Genomic DNA, 16,483 nt, shown 5'->3' on the forward strand with positions numbered 1-16,483 from the left:
GTCCATTGTCAGAAATGAGGATAATAGGAAGACCTAAAAAAAAAAAAAAAAAAAAACTGGAAAGAACATGAATATTCACCTGAGTAATGGTCGAGGGGCATTGGGCCACATATGGAAAACGAGAAAATGGCAAATGGTTCAAATGGCTCTGAGCACTATGGGTCTTAACTGCTGAGGTCATCAGTCCCCTATAACTTAGAACTACTTAAACCCATCTAACCTAAGGACATCACACACATCCATGCCCGAGGCAAGATTCGAACCTGCGTCCGTAGCGGTCGCGCGGTTCCAGACTGTAGCGCCTAGAACTGCTCGGCCACTGCGGCCGGCATGAGAAAATGCTTCAATGACAATCAGCCAGAGCACATTCAGAAATGGGCCAACAAAATCAACACTGATGCGTTCCAGGGCTGTGTTGTTGGAGGCCATCGAGAGAATAATGACCTTGGAGCTGCCTGTTAACTAACACACTGGGAACAGACAGTAACCAAGTGTTCCAGTTCTCGGTCAATGCTGGGCCAGTAAATACATCTGTGAGCCAAGACTTTGGTGTGGGAAACACCCCCGTGCCCCCTCATGTATCAGTTGTAAAAACCTCCCACTGCAGACTCCAAGGAACGATCACCTGGGGAGCTGCGTCATCTGTGAAGATGTGAAGGACCCCATCTAAGTCCGAAAGAGAATGGCACGAGACAAAGTAGCTGTGAAACGGTCTGTGTGAGCAGGTGACAGAAAGAACAACCATGTTGGACAAAGCGGACTACCTACCTGATGATGGGGCCAGCTACTGTTGCCTTGGCAACTCGGGTAGTAGTGATCATAAAACTGTGTACCACTTGGTGGGAGGAGACATCCAACTGAAAACACACAAGCTCCTCCTGGCCAAATTCGGGATCCAAGCTAAAGGGCAGACAGGTTAAGGTGTCCGTGTTGCCATGGCGCCCTGTGGGGCAGAAATGAATGCCATAATTATATTTGGAGAGGAACAAAGCCCACAACTGCAATCTATGGTCTGCATTATCAGGGATGCAGACAGATGGAATAAATAATGAAATTAAGGGCTTATGATTTGTAATTAGTTCGAATTTGGTGCCATACAAGAAAACAAGAAATTTGCTGACCGCATACACAATTGCCAGTGCCTCCTTCTTGACATGAGAATACTGAAGCTGCACTGTACTGAGAGTTTTGGATGCAAATGCCAGTGGTTGCACTGAGCTTTCTGCATTCCTATGGGCAAGGGCCACCCCCTCACTGTGCTGCAAGGCATCTGTAGGCAAAACCAATGGTTTGTGTGGATCAAAGATAGCAAGACACAGTGCTGTGACTGAAGGCATTCCTTCAGCATAGTGAAGGCCTGGTCACTCATTGGAGACCAAACAAATGGAACACCTTTGTGTAGAAGGAGATGCAGTGAGTGTGTGATGGTGGACACCCTAGGAATGAACCAGTGGTAATAGGCAATTTTACATAAAAAAGCTTGCAGTTGAGCCTGACAAGAATCTCCATGGGTGCAACGCCCTGCCTCGAGATGACATGTCACAGATACTCAAGAGATGGTTGGATAAACGTGGACTTCTGTAGACTGCAATGCAGACCCATGGCCCGGAGTGTTTGAAAGAGAGCCCAGTCGGTTGCTCCTAGTATGTCCTGTAACAGCAGTGTCATCCATTAAGTTGAAACTGTGCAGAATATTGGCTGTGGCCTGTTCCAGATAGCATTGAAAAATTGCTGGGCACTTGCCACCCCAAATCGTCTGTTGATATTGATAAAGGCCAAATGGCACATTACTGACCATGATACATTTGGACTCATCATTCAGGGGTAACAGGTAAATGCTTCAGAAAGATTAAGTTTGAAGAAAAATCGACCCCCTGCTTAAGCATGTGAACAGTTTGTCAGGATGTGGCCATGGGTACATATCAAACATGGACTGTGAATTCGTGACAGTCTTTAAAATCACTGTGAGGCACAATTTCCCAGAGGATTTCTTAACAATGACAAGGAATGTGAGCCATTCACTACAGGAAATGGGAACCATAACTCTGGGAGAGGCGAGCCAGTCAAGTACTGCCTTGACTTGGGAGCAGAGAGCCAGGGAAATCTGTCTAGCACAAAAAAGAAAAAAAAAACCTAGGATGAGCAGACTGATTCAAGGAAATACCAACTGTATGAAGTCTGTGACTGAAAGGCCAAATGTCTGAAAGGCATCAAACCTGAAAAAGTGTACTGAACTGTCATTATGGATGGCAGTAATGGTAATAGTCGAGTCACTGATTTATAGGCAACTTCCACTGTATATTGGCCAAGCAAGAGGATTTGCTATTTAGTGTATACTGTTAGGTGCCTGTTTACCGGAAACAACTGTGGAGAGCCAAGGTGTGAACATGTTTGTGCATTAAGTGGAGAAACTGCCATGCCAGTGTAAACTTTCAGGCACAGCCGCGGCAATAGATCCGAAACCTCAGCAAAAATCTTGTTGGAATCATAATTGGGAACTGGCCCTGATGACAACACTTCCTGAGTATCCATATCCATGGTACTCTGGTGCTGCATTCTGTGCCATTGAGTGGCAGCCTGCCACACTATGGCCTTTTTTCCAACACTTAAGACAGGTGGCCCAACACTGGGGACACTCTGATCTGTCATGTTTTAGGTAACACGATGATGCACTGTGTGGCAACAGAGAGTTGTGGCTGGAATGTCGTATATGCGCTACACAGGAGTGCTGAACTGGCCAGCTTGAACTACCCACTGTCATCCTTTCTGGACACAGGGGACACAGCTGGGCCACCTTGTACTGACGTGACAGCGCACCAAGCTTCCAGCTGCTGAGCAGCAGCTTGTGTGAACTCACATGACTGGGCACATGACAAAATCTCATCAAGAGAGTGCCTATAGCTGGACTTCCTTATCCGGGGTGGCGTAGATGATAACATTCTGAACCAGGACGTCCACATATGACTCTTTTGACTTGTCTGTGGCAAAATAGCACTTGTGACAAAGACTAGATGTTTATTAAGTCTAGAAAACAACTTATTATTATGGATACAGAAGCCTAGGAGTGGCTCATAATAACGGTCTGATAACACGTATCCTGAGGGAAAGATATGACTGTGTTAGAGCTGGCTGGGCCCATCTCTAAAAGCTATCAGCCAGCTGATAGAGTGTGTGGATGAGAGACTGCACATGTGTCCACAAGTGCCAGCCTTATATATTTGTTGAACTTTCTAGCTGCACCTGCCAACTTTTGTGGTGTGCCTTATGACTGTGCACCCAGATCTCAGGTGTGGATTGATGCAGTAACTTCCGAATATTGTCATTGAACTAAGTTGGGTCCTTCCCGTTCCTTACTGTTTTCATAGCACAATCTTATCTAGGCCGTGGCTTATTATATGTTCCTGTTGTTGCTACAGATCCTGCACACTTCTCCTGTCTCAAACTGAATACTTGTTGTTGGGTGCTCAGATAATTTAAAATTATTTCCTTTTCATCCATGCTCAGCAGACAATTCCAAGCTCTAAAAGCTTCGAATGTCACAGTGACAGTGAGTATATGTCAACACAGTCAGAATGGAATGATGCCTAACTGTCCAAGAACATTCAACAGGATCCAGGACCAAGACATGGCAGCCAGTTCTGTCAAAATCTTTCAAACAGTAGGTTACTGTTTTTCCATGGCAGGGAAAAACATTGCAGCCTATACATCAAGAGTAGCATATCAGTTGCTGGCTGGTGACAGCCAAGTCCTGTGTTTGATCCTGACCAGCCAGCATTTATAATTTAACAGTCATGTATTCTGGGAGGATCTAAGGTATTACCAGCATTTTTTCTATGATTTGAAAAAATTTCTCATGTGCAAATGTCAGATTCTTTGTTGAGAAGGCAGTTCATTTTCAGCTGTGCATTATGTTGCGTCTGTGTAATAAAATTGCTTTCATTATCAGCTGTTGACTTCTATTGAAAACTGTGTTTATATATTCCATTCACATTCCTGGTACCTACATGACACTTTGTTGTCACTGTCACTGGCATGGTTTCTGACTGAGCCATGTGGAATACCTTTTAAAAACAGATGTCTGTATATATACTTGCAGCTGTATATATACTTGCAGCCTACAGTTGCTTAGTAATCTTATTTGATCCATATTTATCTGATCCACATTTAAAAGAATTTAAGTTTAGTCCTCAGTAACAGTTATGACCTTTTTTCCCAAAAAGTTGTTTCTTGTTAATGTAAAGCTGCCAGTGTATGTATGGTACATAATAATCAATGTTTGCCACTAAAAATAAGTGTAGGTAATTATGTGTGTTAAAATATTCTTCAGGTTTGGAGGAGACTCTTGCATATGAAGGTAAAGCCCAATGTTGAAAGCTACAATCTGATGTTACGTGCAGCACGAGATTGTAGCTTGGGGAACAAAGATTCAGTTCAAAAATTACTGGAAGATATCACACAAGAAGAAAGATTAAACTCATTTGCTTCAAAGGTAACATTTTCATTTTATTATTACAGTACCATAATTTTCGGAACACTGCTCTGTACTCTTTATGAATTTTTGATGTATTTCAATTGTCAGTCTCTCATTTTATTGGTACTGTTGGCTTTTGTATCTTATATATGCAAATCAAGTGTAGAAAAAAAGACAATATACATGTTCTTGTGCTAATAAAAGGGTAATGTATTCAGGTAGTTATGAACCTATCAGATATTCCCTCAGAGGGTGCAAATAAAAATGCTTGGCTTAGGGGTACACTTATGTGTTGCCATTCGCAGTCAAATAACAAAATAATTAGCTAAGGATAAGTTCAAAAACCTTTTAAAATATGTTGTTGTTATTGTGGTCTTCTGTCCTGAGACTGGTTTGATGCAACTCTCCATGCTAATCTATCCTGTGCAAGCTCCTTCATCTCCCAGTACCTACTTCAACCTACATCCTTCTGAATCTGCTGAGTGTATTCATCTCTTGGTCTCCCTCTACAATTTTTACCCTCCACGCTGCCCTCCAGTATTAAAATCAGCCCTTGATGCCTCAGGACATGTCCTACCAACCGATCCCTTCTTCTAGTCAAGTTGTGCCACAAACTTCTCTTCTCCCCAATCCTATTTAATACTTCCTCATTAGTTATGTGATCTACCCATCTAATCTTCAACATTCTTCTGTAGCACCACATTTCGAAAGCTTCTATTCTCTTCTTGTCCAAACTATTTATTGTCCATGTTTCACTTCCATACAATGCTACACTCCACACAAATACTTTCAGAAAAGACTTCCTGACACTTAAATCTATACTCGATGTTAACAAATTTCTCTTATTCAGAAATGCTTTCCTTGCCATTGCCAGTCTACATTTTACATCCTCTCTACTTCGACTATCATCAGTTATTTTGCTCCCCAAATAGCAAAACTCCTTTACTACTTTAAGTGTCTCATTTCCTAATCTAATTCCTACAGCATCCCCCGACTTAATTCGACTACATTCCATTATCCTCGTTTTGCTTTTGTTGATGTTCATCTTATATCCTCCTTTCAAGACACAGTCCATTCCGTTCAACTGCTCTTCCAAGTCCTTTGCTGTCTCTGACAGAATTACAATGTCATCGACGAACCTCAAAGGTTTTATTTCTTCTCCCTGGATTTTAATACCTACTCCAAATTTTTCTTTTGTTTCCTTTACTGCTTGCTCAATATACATATTGAATAACATCAGGGAGAGGCTACAACCCTGTCTCACTCCCTTCCCAACCACTGCTTCCCTTTCATGCCCCTCGACTCTTATAACTGTCATCTGGTTTCTGTACAAATTGTAAATAGCCTTTCGCTCCCTGTATTTTACCCCTGCCACCTTTAGAATTTGAAAGAGAATATTCCAGTCAACATTGTTAAAAGCTTTCTCTAAGTCTACAAATGCTAGAAACGTAGGTTTGCCTTTCCTTAATCTTTCTTCCAGGATAAGTTGTAGGGTCAGTATTGCCTCACGTGTTCCAACATTTCTACGGAATCCAAACTGATCTTCCCCGAGGTCAGCTTCTACCAGCTTTTCCTTTCGTCTGTAAATAATTCGCGTTAGTATTTTGCAGCTGTGACTTATTAAACTGATAGTTCGGTAATTTTCACATCTGTCAACACCTGCTTTCTTTGGGATTGGAATTATTATATTCTTCTTGAAGTCTGAGGCTATTTCGCCTGTCTCATACATCTTGCTCACCAGATGGTAGAGTTTTGTCAGGACTGGCTCTCCCAAGGCCATCAATAGTTCTAATGGAATGTTGTCTACTCCCGGGGCCTTGTTTCGACTCAGGTCTTTCAGTGCTCTGTCAAACTCTTCACGCAGTATCGTATCTCCCATTTCATCTTCATCTACATCTTCTTCCATTTCCATAATATTGTCCTCAAGTACATCACCCTTGTATAGACCCTCTATATACTCCTTCCACCTTTCTGCTTTCCCCTCTTTGCTTAGAACTGGGTTTCCATCTGAGCTCTTGATATTATACAAGTGGCTCTCTTTTCTCCAAAGGTCTCTTTAATTTTCCTGTGGGCTGTATCTATCTTACCCCTAGTGAGATAAGCCTCTACATCCTTACATTTGTCCTCTAGCCATGCCTGCTTAGCCATTTTGCACTTCCTGTCGATCTCATTTTTGAGACGTTTGTATTCCTTTTTGCCTGCTTCATTTACTGCATTTTTATATTTTCTCCTTTCATCAATTAAATTCAATATTTCTTCTGTTACCCAAGGATTTCTACTAGCCCTGGTCTTTTTAAATATGTAAAGAGCCAAAAATTTTAAAAAAATTCATTGTGGAAATACTACCTAAGAGTGTTATTCTGATCAATACTGATGAAGCCCAACAAGCAGCAAAATTATTGAGAACAAAGAGCTTCATATAGTGAGCTTCCATAAGAATGTTGTTAGATTGTTAGATAGTTAGATACACCGATGAGCCAAAACATTATGACCACCCGTTTACTGAGTGAGGCGGTGCAGCAGTTAGCACACTGGACTCACATTCAGGAGGACAATGGTTCAAACCCGCGTCCGGCCATCCTGATGTAGGTTTTCCATGATTTCCTTAAATTGCTTCAGGCAAAGCAAATGCCGGGATGGTTCCTTAGAAAGATCACAGCTGACTTCCTTCCCCATCCTTCCCTAAACCGATGGGTCTAATGACCTCGTTGTATGGGCCGCTTCGCCAATCAACCAACCAACCACCTGTTTAATAGCATGTTGTTCCACTTTCCAAACACAGTACAACAGAAGTTTTGCTTGGCATGGATCCTACAAGTCCTTGACAGGATTCCAGAACTATGTGGCACAGGTCAAGCAATGCCCACAAATCGTGGTTTACAGGCACGTGGCTGGCACCCGATATCTGTTCCATTGGGTACAGATCAGGCACATTTGCTGGCCAAGACATCAATGAGAGTTCACTATAATGCACCTCAAACCTCTGTAGCAAGATTCTGACCTTCCAACATGGACAGTTATCCTGCTGGAAGATGTCATCACCATAGGGGGAGACTTCAAGCATGAAATGACGCAGGTGACCCGCAATAATGTTAGTATAGTTTACTGCTATCTTGATGCTTTTGATCACCACCACAGATCTCACGGAAGCCCAACTCAATGCACCCCACAGCATAATTTGCCCTCACTGACCTGCATAAGTGTCACGGTGCAAGTTTCGTTCAGCCATATCCTGGATGACAGCGTGTAAGGTCCCAATCATCAACCTGATGTAACAAGAAATGTGATTGTTCGACAGGCGACACGTTTGTATTGGTCCACGGTGAAAACTCAATGATGCTGTGCCCACTACAATCATAACTAACGATGTCGTTGCGTCAACATTTGAACTCCTAGAAGTTGTGTGATGTGCAGCTCCATGTTCAACAATGGCCTTTGAACGGAGTGCTCTGAAACACTTGTGCCTGCATCAGCACTGTACTCTGTCATCAGATCTGCCACAGATCATTGCCTATACTGGATTACAAAGTGGGGACTCCTCCGGTCTGTATATTCTGTGATGGAACATGGTCATCCAATACCATACGGCCTACTCATTATTTCACTATCCTTCAACCACTTTCCATATGTCCTCTCAACAGTAGTATGCCGTCAGGCTACCACCTACACCATTTCAGAGATTCTCGTTTCCAGCTGCAGCACCACAACAATGTGCCTTTTGTCAAAACCGATTATATCAGTGGTTTCCGCATTTGTGGCCTATATCTTCACTACGATGATTCCCCATTCGTCTCTCTTCCACTTGCATTCTTTTCTAATGGCGTCACATGCCTGCAACACGCAGTCAACCTCATGGTGGGCAGTGATCATGATGTTTTAGCTCGTCAGTGTACTTCCACAACATTAATATAGATGTGAATGAGATGCTGAAAAAATGGTCAGTTGTGGGTGTCATAGAAGTTCCAAAATATCTGCAAAAACTAAATTGTATACTGGAGGAAACAGTATTATTCATTTTAACATTACACAACTGTACGACCAGCTGCAGAAAGGCAGGATTTGTGTCTCGTAAGCTTAAACCATGTACACCATTTCCAGTTAAATTTTTCAAATTCGAAAGGTTTGATCATACTACTTTTGCATGTATGTAGTTCTATAGCAGAAGTGGATAATTAGCACTTGAAACTAAATTCCTACGTATATCTGTACTAAAATACATTTATTTGCAAGGTTTTATCACTCTTGTCTGGAGAAGGGAGTATGCCAAGAACTCAAAAAATCTCAAAGGAATCAAGAAAATCCATTCTTGTGAAGCAAAAGAAATGTTCAAGGCTGTGCATCCTCCAAATTCTGCTATCTCCCTTTCCACAACTCTGAAGAAACCCCATTCTCTTTCTTTAGGGTATCTGTCTTACGGTAAATGTTCAGTCTGTTCATTCATCTGTCCTGTGCGTTCTTGTTAATCTATTGGTAGCTTCATCCATTTTTAAAGTAATCAAGCTCTCCTTCTTCTTCCTCTCCCTCTCTTCCCTGCAATCTTTCATTAGATAACTCTTCATTGCAGGTAATTTTGTCCCAGTATATGTCTCTACCAACATGTTTTTCATATTCTTATCATTTCCAATTTTCTGTGCTCTCCTGTTCATGTAAGTATTTCTTCATTTGTCACTTTGTCAGCCTGTTTCATGTTAAGCATTCATGTCAAAAATAATTTTTCGAATTTACCCATGCATTTTTGCTCTTTCTTTATGACTGTCCATGATTTTCTGCCAAAGAATACTTTACACCAGACAAATCATACTGCAAATCTTTTTTGTAGTTCTGTCAGAACTCTTTCTGCTGTCAACAAAACTGTCACATTTTCAGAGTTCTTTTTTGCATAGGTATTTTACTCCTTCTCCACACAGCTTCCATTTTGTGTCACCAAACTGCCCAAAAACTTAAAAGATGTTATTTTGTTTCAAGGTCATTTCTTACCTTTTTTTTTTTTTTTTAAAAAAAAAAAGAAATATTCACATTTGCTGATCTCATTGTTTTGATCTTTTCTACATTTATCCACATTCCATACTCTTTTCTTATTTTTACAAATCACTCCATCATAAATTATAGTTCTTCCTCTGATTTATCCAGCACTTTTGAATATAGAACTAATGTTGCTGCATAAGTGGAGACTCCCAAGGCTGACACAAATACCTATGGCTATAAATGCACCTGTAAATGTTGCCATTGCCAGCCCCCAAAGTGATGGTGGGTGCAGTCGATTTTCAGTGAAATATAGTTATGGCATTTCAATAATGTAGCACGAAGGCATCCTGTTTTACAATGACAGTACTTTGTACAAGTAGAGAGAAAGCAACTGCAAAGAACAAGAGGATTGTGAAAGTAGCCACCATAAAACCATAAGATTTCAGAGTAGTCTCATTGCACAACAGTGAAAACAACTTTGCAGATGTAGGTATTCTGACAGTCACTATCCCTTGTAACCCAGAGTTGATTCATTAATTTTGAAGTAAGTTTAAATTTGGGTGGCTGGTCACAAATTCACAGCACTTGGCACAATGGGTTAGTGACACATTGCAGAGAGAGATAGCAACAGCAGAATTTAAATCAATAGTTTTCATAGTACTCATCTGTTACTGTTTTCTTCATAATTGTTGAAAGTTGTAGGCTCATAGTCCATCTCCACACTAGATTCTGAAATGCAACTTTATATTCTTATGTAGAGGATGCTTGGCTTCATTTTCTTAAATATGGATAATATGAACACAGGTGGAATTTCTGTTCTTGAATAAATATATTTTTAGTCATTTCACTTCATAGTACAAACTAACATCAACCACCATGCTACACAATTTGTATTCCATATTCACAATCCAGACCGTACTGAACTAGAACAAAGATTTACCTATAACAACATTTAGCAAGAAAACACTATCAGATATCGATCTACTCATGTATAATCATCTTTGAAATGTATATTACAAAAATAGAGTACAAATAATTGTTTATCATTGCTTATATTTTAAAGATGCCCTTAACTATTGTAGTAATTACATTAAGTGTTTTTTCTGGGTTTTGAGTCTTCAACTTGGGAATCTGTCATTTCATATGATCCAAGATCGGTTAGTATATTTACCTCATTGTAATCAGTTTTATTACAATATACAGAATGAAGCAATGTATGAAAATTTGTACCATATCTGGGATATGAACCTGGGTCTCCTGCTCACTAGACAATTGTACTAACCACTATGCAACCCTGGTGCAGTGGCTTTGCACAACTGCATAGACCATCCTAGCATGCCTCCCTCCTCACTCCAAACACTTCAGATCCAAACTTTCGAGATGCTGGTGCCTATACAGATGAATGAAAGAGCCCTCCTACTATCCCCTAAAATGTCTGTTGCTTCTGAACAAGGCTAAGAGATTGGGCAAAGACAAACTTCATCCAGAAATTGCTCTCTTCATACAGCTGAACATGAATGGTTTCAGATTTCACTTTGAAGAGAAAAATGGCTTTTTTTTGGCATAGACCTTCCTTTTAAGTTAGCCATTCCCCCAGATACTGCTCAAGTTGCTACCAATCTTCATTTTGGCTGACCACTTCCTCAACTAGTTGCAAGTTCCAGCTAGAGCACGCTCAAAAAGGAAACGGCCAAACGAGGTCTGTAGCAAAGCAGTCTGGGCTCTGTACAATCTGCTGTTGACAGTGTCCAATACTGGATGGACCTCATCATAAGTATGATCCACCGTGCTGTCAATATGTTTACCACAAGTCCTTGCAGCAACATAATATACAGTCAAAGACAGGAGGGTGACACTGCATAGGATCAATCCCAGACCTCTGCAAGACTACCAAGAACCTTTTTGATTAGTGAAGACAAATGCTCAGCAAACAATTAAGATAAATAGAAAACTGTCATGTGTCAAGAGTTTTGCTTTGGTCTCAATTGTGTGGGAGACAATCAGGAGGGTATCTGGAAGGTAGGATACAATTTCAGTATCTGCCACACTGTGGAGCATTATTCATGCATTACGACTCATGACTGCACAAACAATGGCAGAGTAATCAATATTTTTATATTATGAAGGTAAATGCACAATGTGTATGCTGCTAAAACTCAGAAACAAGTCCTGGTATGATCATGGTGTGATAGCCCTCTATTCCCCATCCGTGAATAAGGCGCCCATTTTTATTTGAAAGGCATACATTTGAAGATATAAGGGCCAGGAAGTTTCGTCCTCTAGAAATTTCTAGAACATCCCACAACACTATAAAGTATTTGAGAACATTTGAGAGCATTCCACAACATTCTAGAATGTTCCACAATGATCCGGGATGTTCTGGAATGTTTGTGAATAGTCTGAAACATTTGGGAAGAATGTTCAGGAACATTGCAGATCATTGTGGAACATTCCAAAACACTCTGAAATGTTCTGGAATATTGTGGGCCATTTGAAGCCTTTTTTGGTATGTTCTGGAATTCACTGCTGGTGGGTCTACCCATTGGTAGGGACATTAAAGCAAGGCCCATTGTGGGTTCAAACGTCAGTTTCTTATCAGTGACAAAGGAAGGCACTGAAAAAGTAGTGCAGAGAGTGAATAAAAACAAACAGTGAAGTGTGAGTAGTCAGAGTATTACAGTGGCCGAATATAAATTGAAAATAAAGTGTGAAAAGTGTGTAAAGTGTTCTTAGTGTATTTGTTAATAAAAAGTAAATTTGATTTATATTTTAGACATTGCCCACATGTAAAAGAGGAGCAGATTTTGCCAGTTCAGAAGCAAAACAGTGAAAACAAAACGAACAGCAAAAAAATAAAACAGATGAAGAGTGCAAAGCACATTTTTGTTCCCAACAAACTGGAATGAGCATCATGAGAAGCAGAGAAACCAAAGAACAACAAAATGAATGGATTGGAGTATCGAGAATTGTGACACAATCTCATAGTAAAAGACTGCGAACTCAGGCCAACCGTGAAAATATCACCCTACAAGAAGTGCAGACAAGGACATGTGAACAGTACAACCTAACAAATGTAGCATTTCACTATGTCTCGATGAAAGAATATAACAAACACAAACATGTCGTAATTGAGGAAATGGGTAACATCTGCCAATTTTTTAATGCGAGAAAGTTCAGTAGAGAAACACCAGGATTCTGTTGCACGAATGGAAAAATTCGATTACCACCACTGGAAGCACCTCCACAAGAATTTTTACATTACATGACTGGGGAAAATCCATAATCAAAACACTTCCTTCAGAATATAAAAGCGTACATACCCCTTTCAAATGAATTCTCACAGGGTCACTTAGATCATAACTAACAGAGAGGGAATCAATTTTTTTCAAAGACAAATCTATCACAACATGGGATCATTACTACCACTACCCAATGAAGACAATAAATTTCTCTAAGTATATTTCATCGAAATGAAGAAACAAAAATTGATTCACGGTGCACAAATATTAGTGGATTGAGATGAGAAGCAGTCAAAGATGTACAGAGGATCTTACATGAATATAATCAACTGATTCACATATTCAAGACAGCTCTAAACCGAATGATTTCTGATGACTATAAAGCTATAATATGAGCTGACAAAAGAGCACATGGAGAACACGAACGTTGATTTAATGCACCTCAGGTATACAAAGTCGCCATCAAATTTTGTGGACAGTGAAAACACAAGCCGTGACATAATTGTACAACAAAGAAGAGGACTTCAACAATTTGCAGAGACACACCGTTCACATGATGCCCTCCAGTATCCATTAATATTTCTGCATGGAGAGGATGGATATCATTTTAATGTGAAATGAATCCAGCCTGAAACAGATGTAGAAACAAACGAAAAAGTCACTTTCAGGGAGTTCTATGCTTACCGCTTAATTATCAGAGACTTTGAAACATGCAGTCACATTCTCAACAGTCGTCGTTTATTCCAACCATTCTTGGTAGATATGTATGCAAAAATAGAAGTGGAATGCATGCTTTACATAAGACTGAATCAGAAGAAAATATGCGTGGAAGAATACGTTCACCTTCGAGACGCAATCGTAAATGACAGAAACAGAGATGACATTGGAATAATGTTAATCTTACCCTCATCGTACACAGGAAGTCCGAAACACATGCACGAAACACTCAAGATGCCATGACCCACATAAGAAAATATAGATGACCTCACCTCTTTTATTGAAGTCATCACAAAATTCCACATCTTTGGAACCGTCACATGCTGGATGTACACAATCAAATGGTAAAAATGAGGACTGCCTCACTTACAGAATCTCATATGGCTACATGACAGAATTGATCCCATGGATATTGACAAAATCATCCAAGCTGAATTTCACAACCCACAAAAATATCTGGAATTGTATGACATAGTAGTGAAAAACATGATTCATGGACCATGTCTTGTATGAGTTATGGAAAATGTACGAAAAATACCTTGAACCATACTTGGACGACAAACAAATCGGAATTGATGGCTATCCCAAATACAAAAGATGATCACCTAAAAAAGTGGCTTCACACCAAAAATGCGAATATGAGGCAGCGATGAACTGTAAACAGATAATCAGTGGGTAGTACCATAAAACACACTACTTTCCAAAAATGTTCTGAGCACACACAAATGTGAAATCCATCAAATATGTCTGTAATTATTTGAACAAAAGAAGTGAAATGGCAGTATTTCGAAAAGCCAGCAAACAACAAAACAGAAACAACGAGATCCTCATGTACCAAATGGGAAGATACATCAACAGAACGAAGCAGCATGGTGGATTTTCAGTTTTCCCATACACTAACGCAAACTAACTGTGCAACATCTAGAGAGTTTACTTCAGAAAAGACACCGCCAAATAGCTGCAAGGAAACCACCTCAGGAAACAACATTAACAGTTTTTTACCAACTGTGGCAAGCGGATCCTTTCATGAAAACATTACTATATGTCAATGACCCTACCTCTTATATGTGGAATACAACAAGAAAAATCTTTCAGTGACATAAATAAGGAATTCCAATAGAAGATCATCCAGGAATCACAAAAACTGGCACACTAGGCTGAGTACACACAGTACCTCCAAACAAAATCGAATGTTTCTATCGCTGATTGCTTCTACCCGAAATGCAGGGACCAACAAGTTTCACGGATCTCAAGACTGTCGATGGTTACCTATGCCAGACGTACAGAGGAGCATGCTAGTGCTTAGAACTACTGAAAAACGACAACCACTGGGAATTAACACTACAAGAAGCCTCACTCACAGCCTCAGCTGAGCAAATGAGAGCCTTATTGTCCATAATTCTAACAACATGTAACCCATCAAATCCAAAACAGCTATGAGACAGCTTCAAAGACAATACGAGTGGTGACGTACAGTACAAAATCTGACAAGCTCATCCTCAACAGACCACCAAATCCAACGACGACATTTTCAATGAAACACTCAGTTGCCTAAAAAAAAAAAAAAAAAAAAAAACAGACTTTAGTACAACTTGGGGTGCAACCACCATGAAAAGATTGTATCAGTGTGCTAAACTTCGAAATTACAAAGGGAAAAGCTACAACATGAAAGAACTACTTCAATACATTGCTTATAACAAACCATTCCTCAGTGACAATCAAAAGTGTGGACTTCGGTATAGAATTTCGAAACTCTTTGCAAGTTCCAGGAATGCCATTACATTGCCTTTGACTTAAAAATGGGTATCCAACCATACTACCCAGAAATCTCAACGCAGAAAAACGATGTAATGGAACAAGGATGATCATCAAACAGCTACCAGTTAACATCATTGAAGCCAAACTTATGACTGGAAAGTTCAAAGGACAGGCACTATTTATCCCGAGAATACCACTGAACTCTACTGAACTGCCATTCCAATTTAAGAGACAGCAATTTCCAATCAAATTAGTCTACAGTTTTACAAATAACAAAGTGCAAGGACAAACTTTAAAATATTGCAGCGTCAATCTCAAAGATTCCTAGTCAGTACATAGCATGCTCTCGAGTTGGAAATTTGGAAAATTTGTACATATATACCTCAGATAACAGAATGAAAAATAATTATAAAATTGTAGGTTTGTTTGAGTGTGTGTGTGGAGGGGGAGGGGGGGGGGCAGGTGGATGGGTTTATTCCATATCTTCTCCTAAACTACTGGACAGTAGCAGCTCTAGCATGTGCCACATGAATGGGCCAAGGGTGGGACAGTTCATAAAATGCGTAGGCCTAGCATTGAGTCCACATTGATAAATATAGATTACAAAATATCATTCAAAATATTAATTTATTGAACTTACATGATTGTGCCAAGAAATTCATTACAACAGACATCATAAAATGCCATATTTAGGTCTGTGTACTGTGTATTTGTAACTACTGTATACTTCTAGTTATTGTTGGCATTTATGTATCTGGATCAATGAGATAAAAGTTCATTGAGTGCCTCCATGTATTTGCAGCATTCTGTATTTTTGTTTGCAATTTTTTCTTTAGACATCATCTGGTTTGTCATGCTCCCTGAAAATTCTATCTCATTGCCTTTTAATATCTTGAAATAGCTCATGCCAGCATTATTTTCCTTGATAAACAGTAAACTATATCGATTTCTGTTTACAGTGGTAGTACAAGTAAGGTTTTAGTAACAACCTGTGAAAGAACTAACCTCTCACTGAAACAGCTTCAAACCTCTGATTACTCACCAACCAAGTTAATGTGTAAAATATTTGACTTAAAGAATGTAAAAGAGAAGAAGTTTATGGAAGGTTTGAAATTTGTTTAAAATTTTTTGGAAGTCCTTTAGGGCTCTTATTATCAAATACTGAATGAATGTAATCTGGGTATTTTGCGCCCGATTTGAAGCGAAAGCTAGTTTTTCATGGATCTCAGTGTTCATGATGTCATATCTCCTGAACTGTATGTGTCATACCATTACATAATTTTGCAGGTACATTTAGTGGTTTATGTGGATACTGCCTGCTTTGTGTTTTGTG

The 16,483-nt window shown here is 39.8% G+C and overlaps 1 protein-coding gene across 3 annotated transcripts in view; it reads left to right on the forward strand.

Annotated features, from left to right (window-relative positions):
• The window catches only part of LOC126252812 (pentatricopeptide repeat-containing protein 1, mitochondrial), a 73,926-nt gene that overhangs the window by 16,192 nt on the left and 41,251 nt on the right, over window positions 1-16,483 (forward strand). For all 3 annotated transcript variants that reach the window (XM_049953754.1, XM_049953753.1, XM_049953752.1), the window contains exon 5: window positions 4,328-4,489. In XM_049953754.1, coding sequence (XP_049809711.1) covers window positions 4,328-4,489 — 162 coding nt within the window. The remainder of the gene's footprint in view (window positions 1-4,327; window positions 4,490-16,483) is intronic.

The sequence above is a fragment of the Schistocerca nitens genome, chromosome 4 (genome assembly GCF_023898315.1).
Source record: "Schistocerca nitens isolate TAMUIC-IGC-003100 chromosome 4, iqSchNite1.1, whole genome shotgun sequence".
Lineage (NCBI taxonomy): Eukaryota > Metazoa > Arthropoda > Insecta > Orthoptera > Acrididae > Schistocerca > Schistocerca nitens.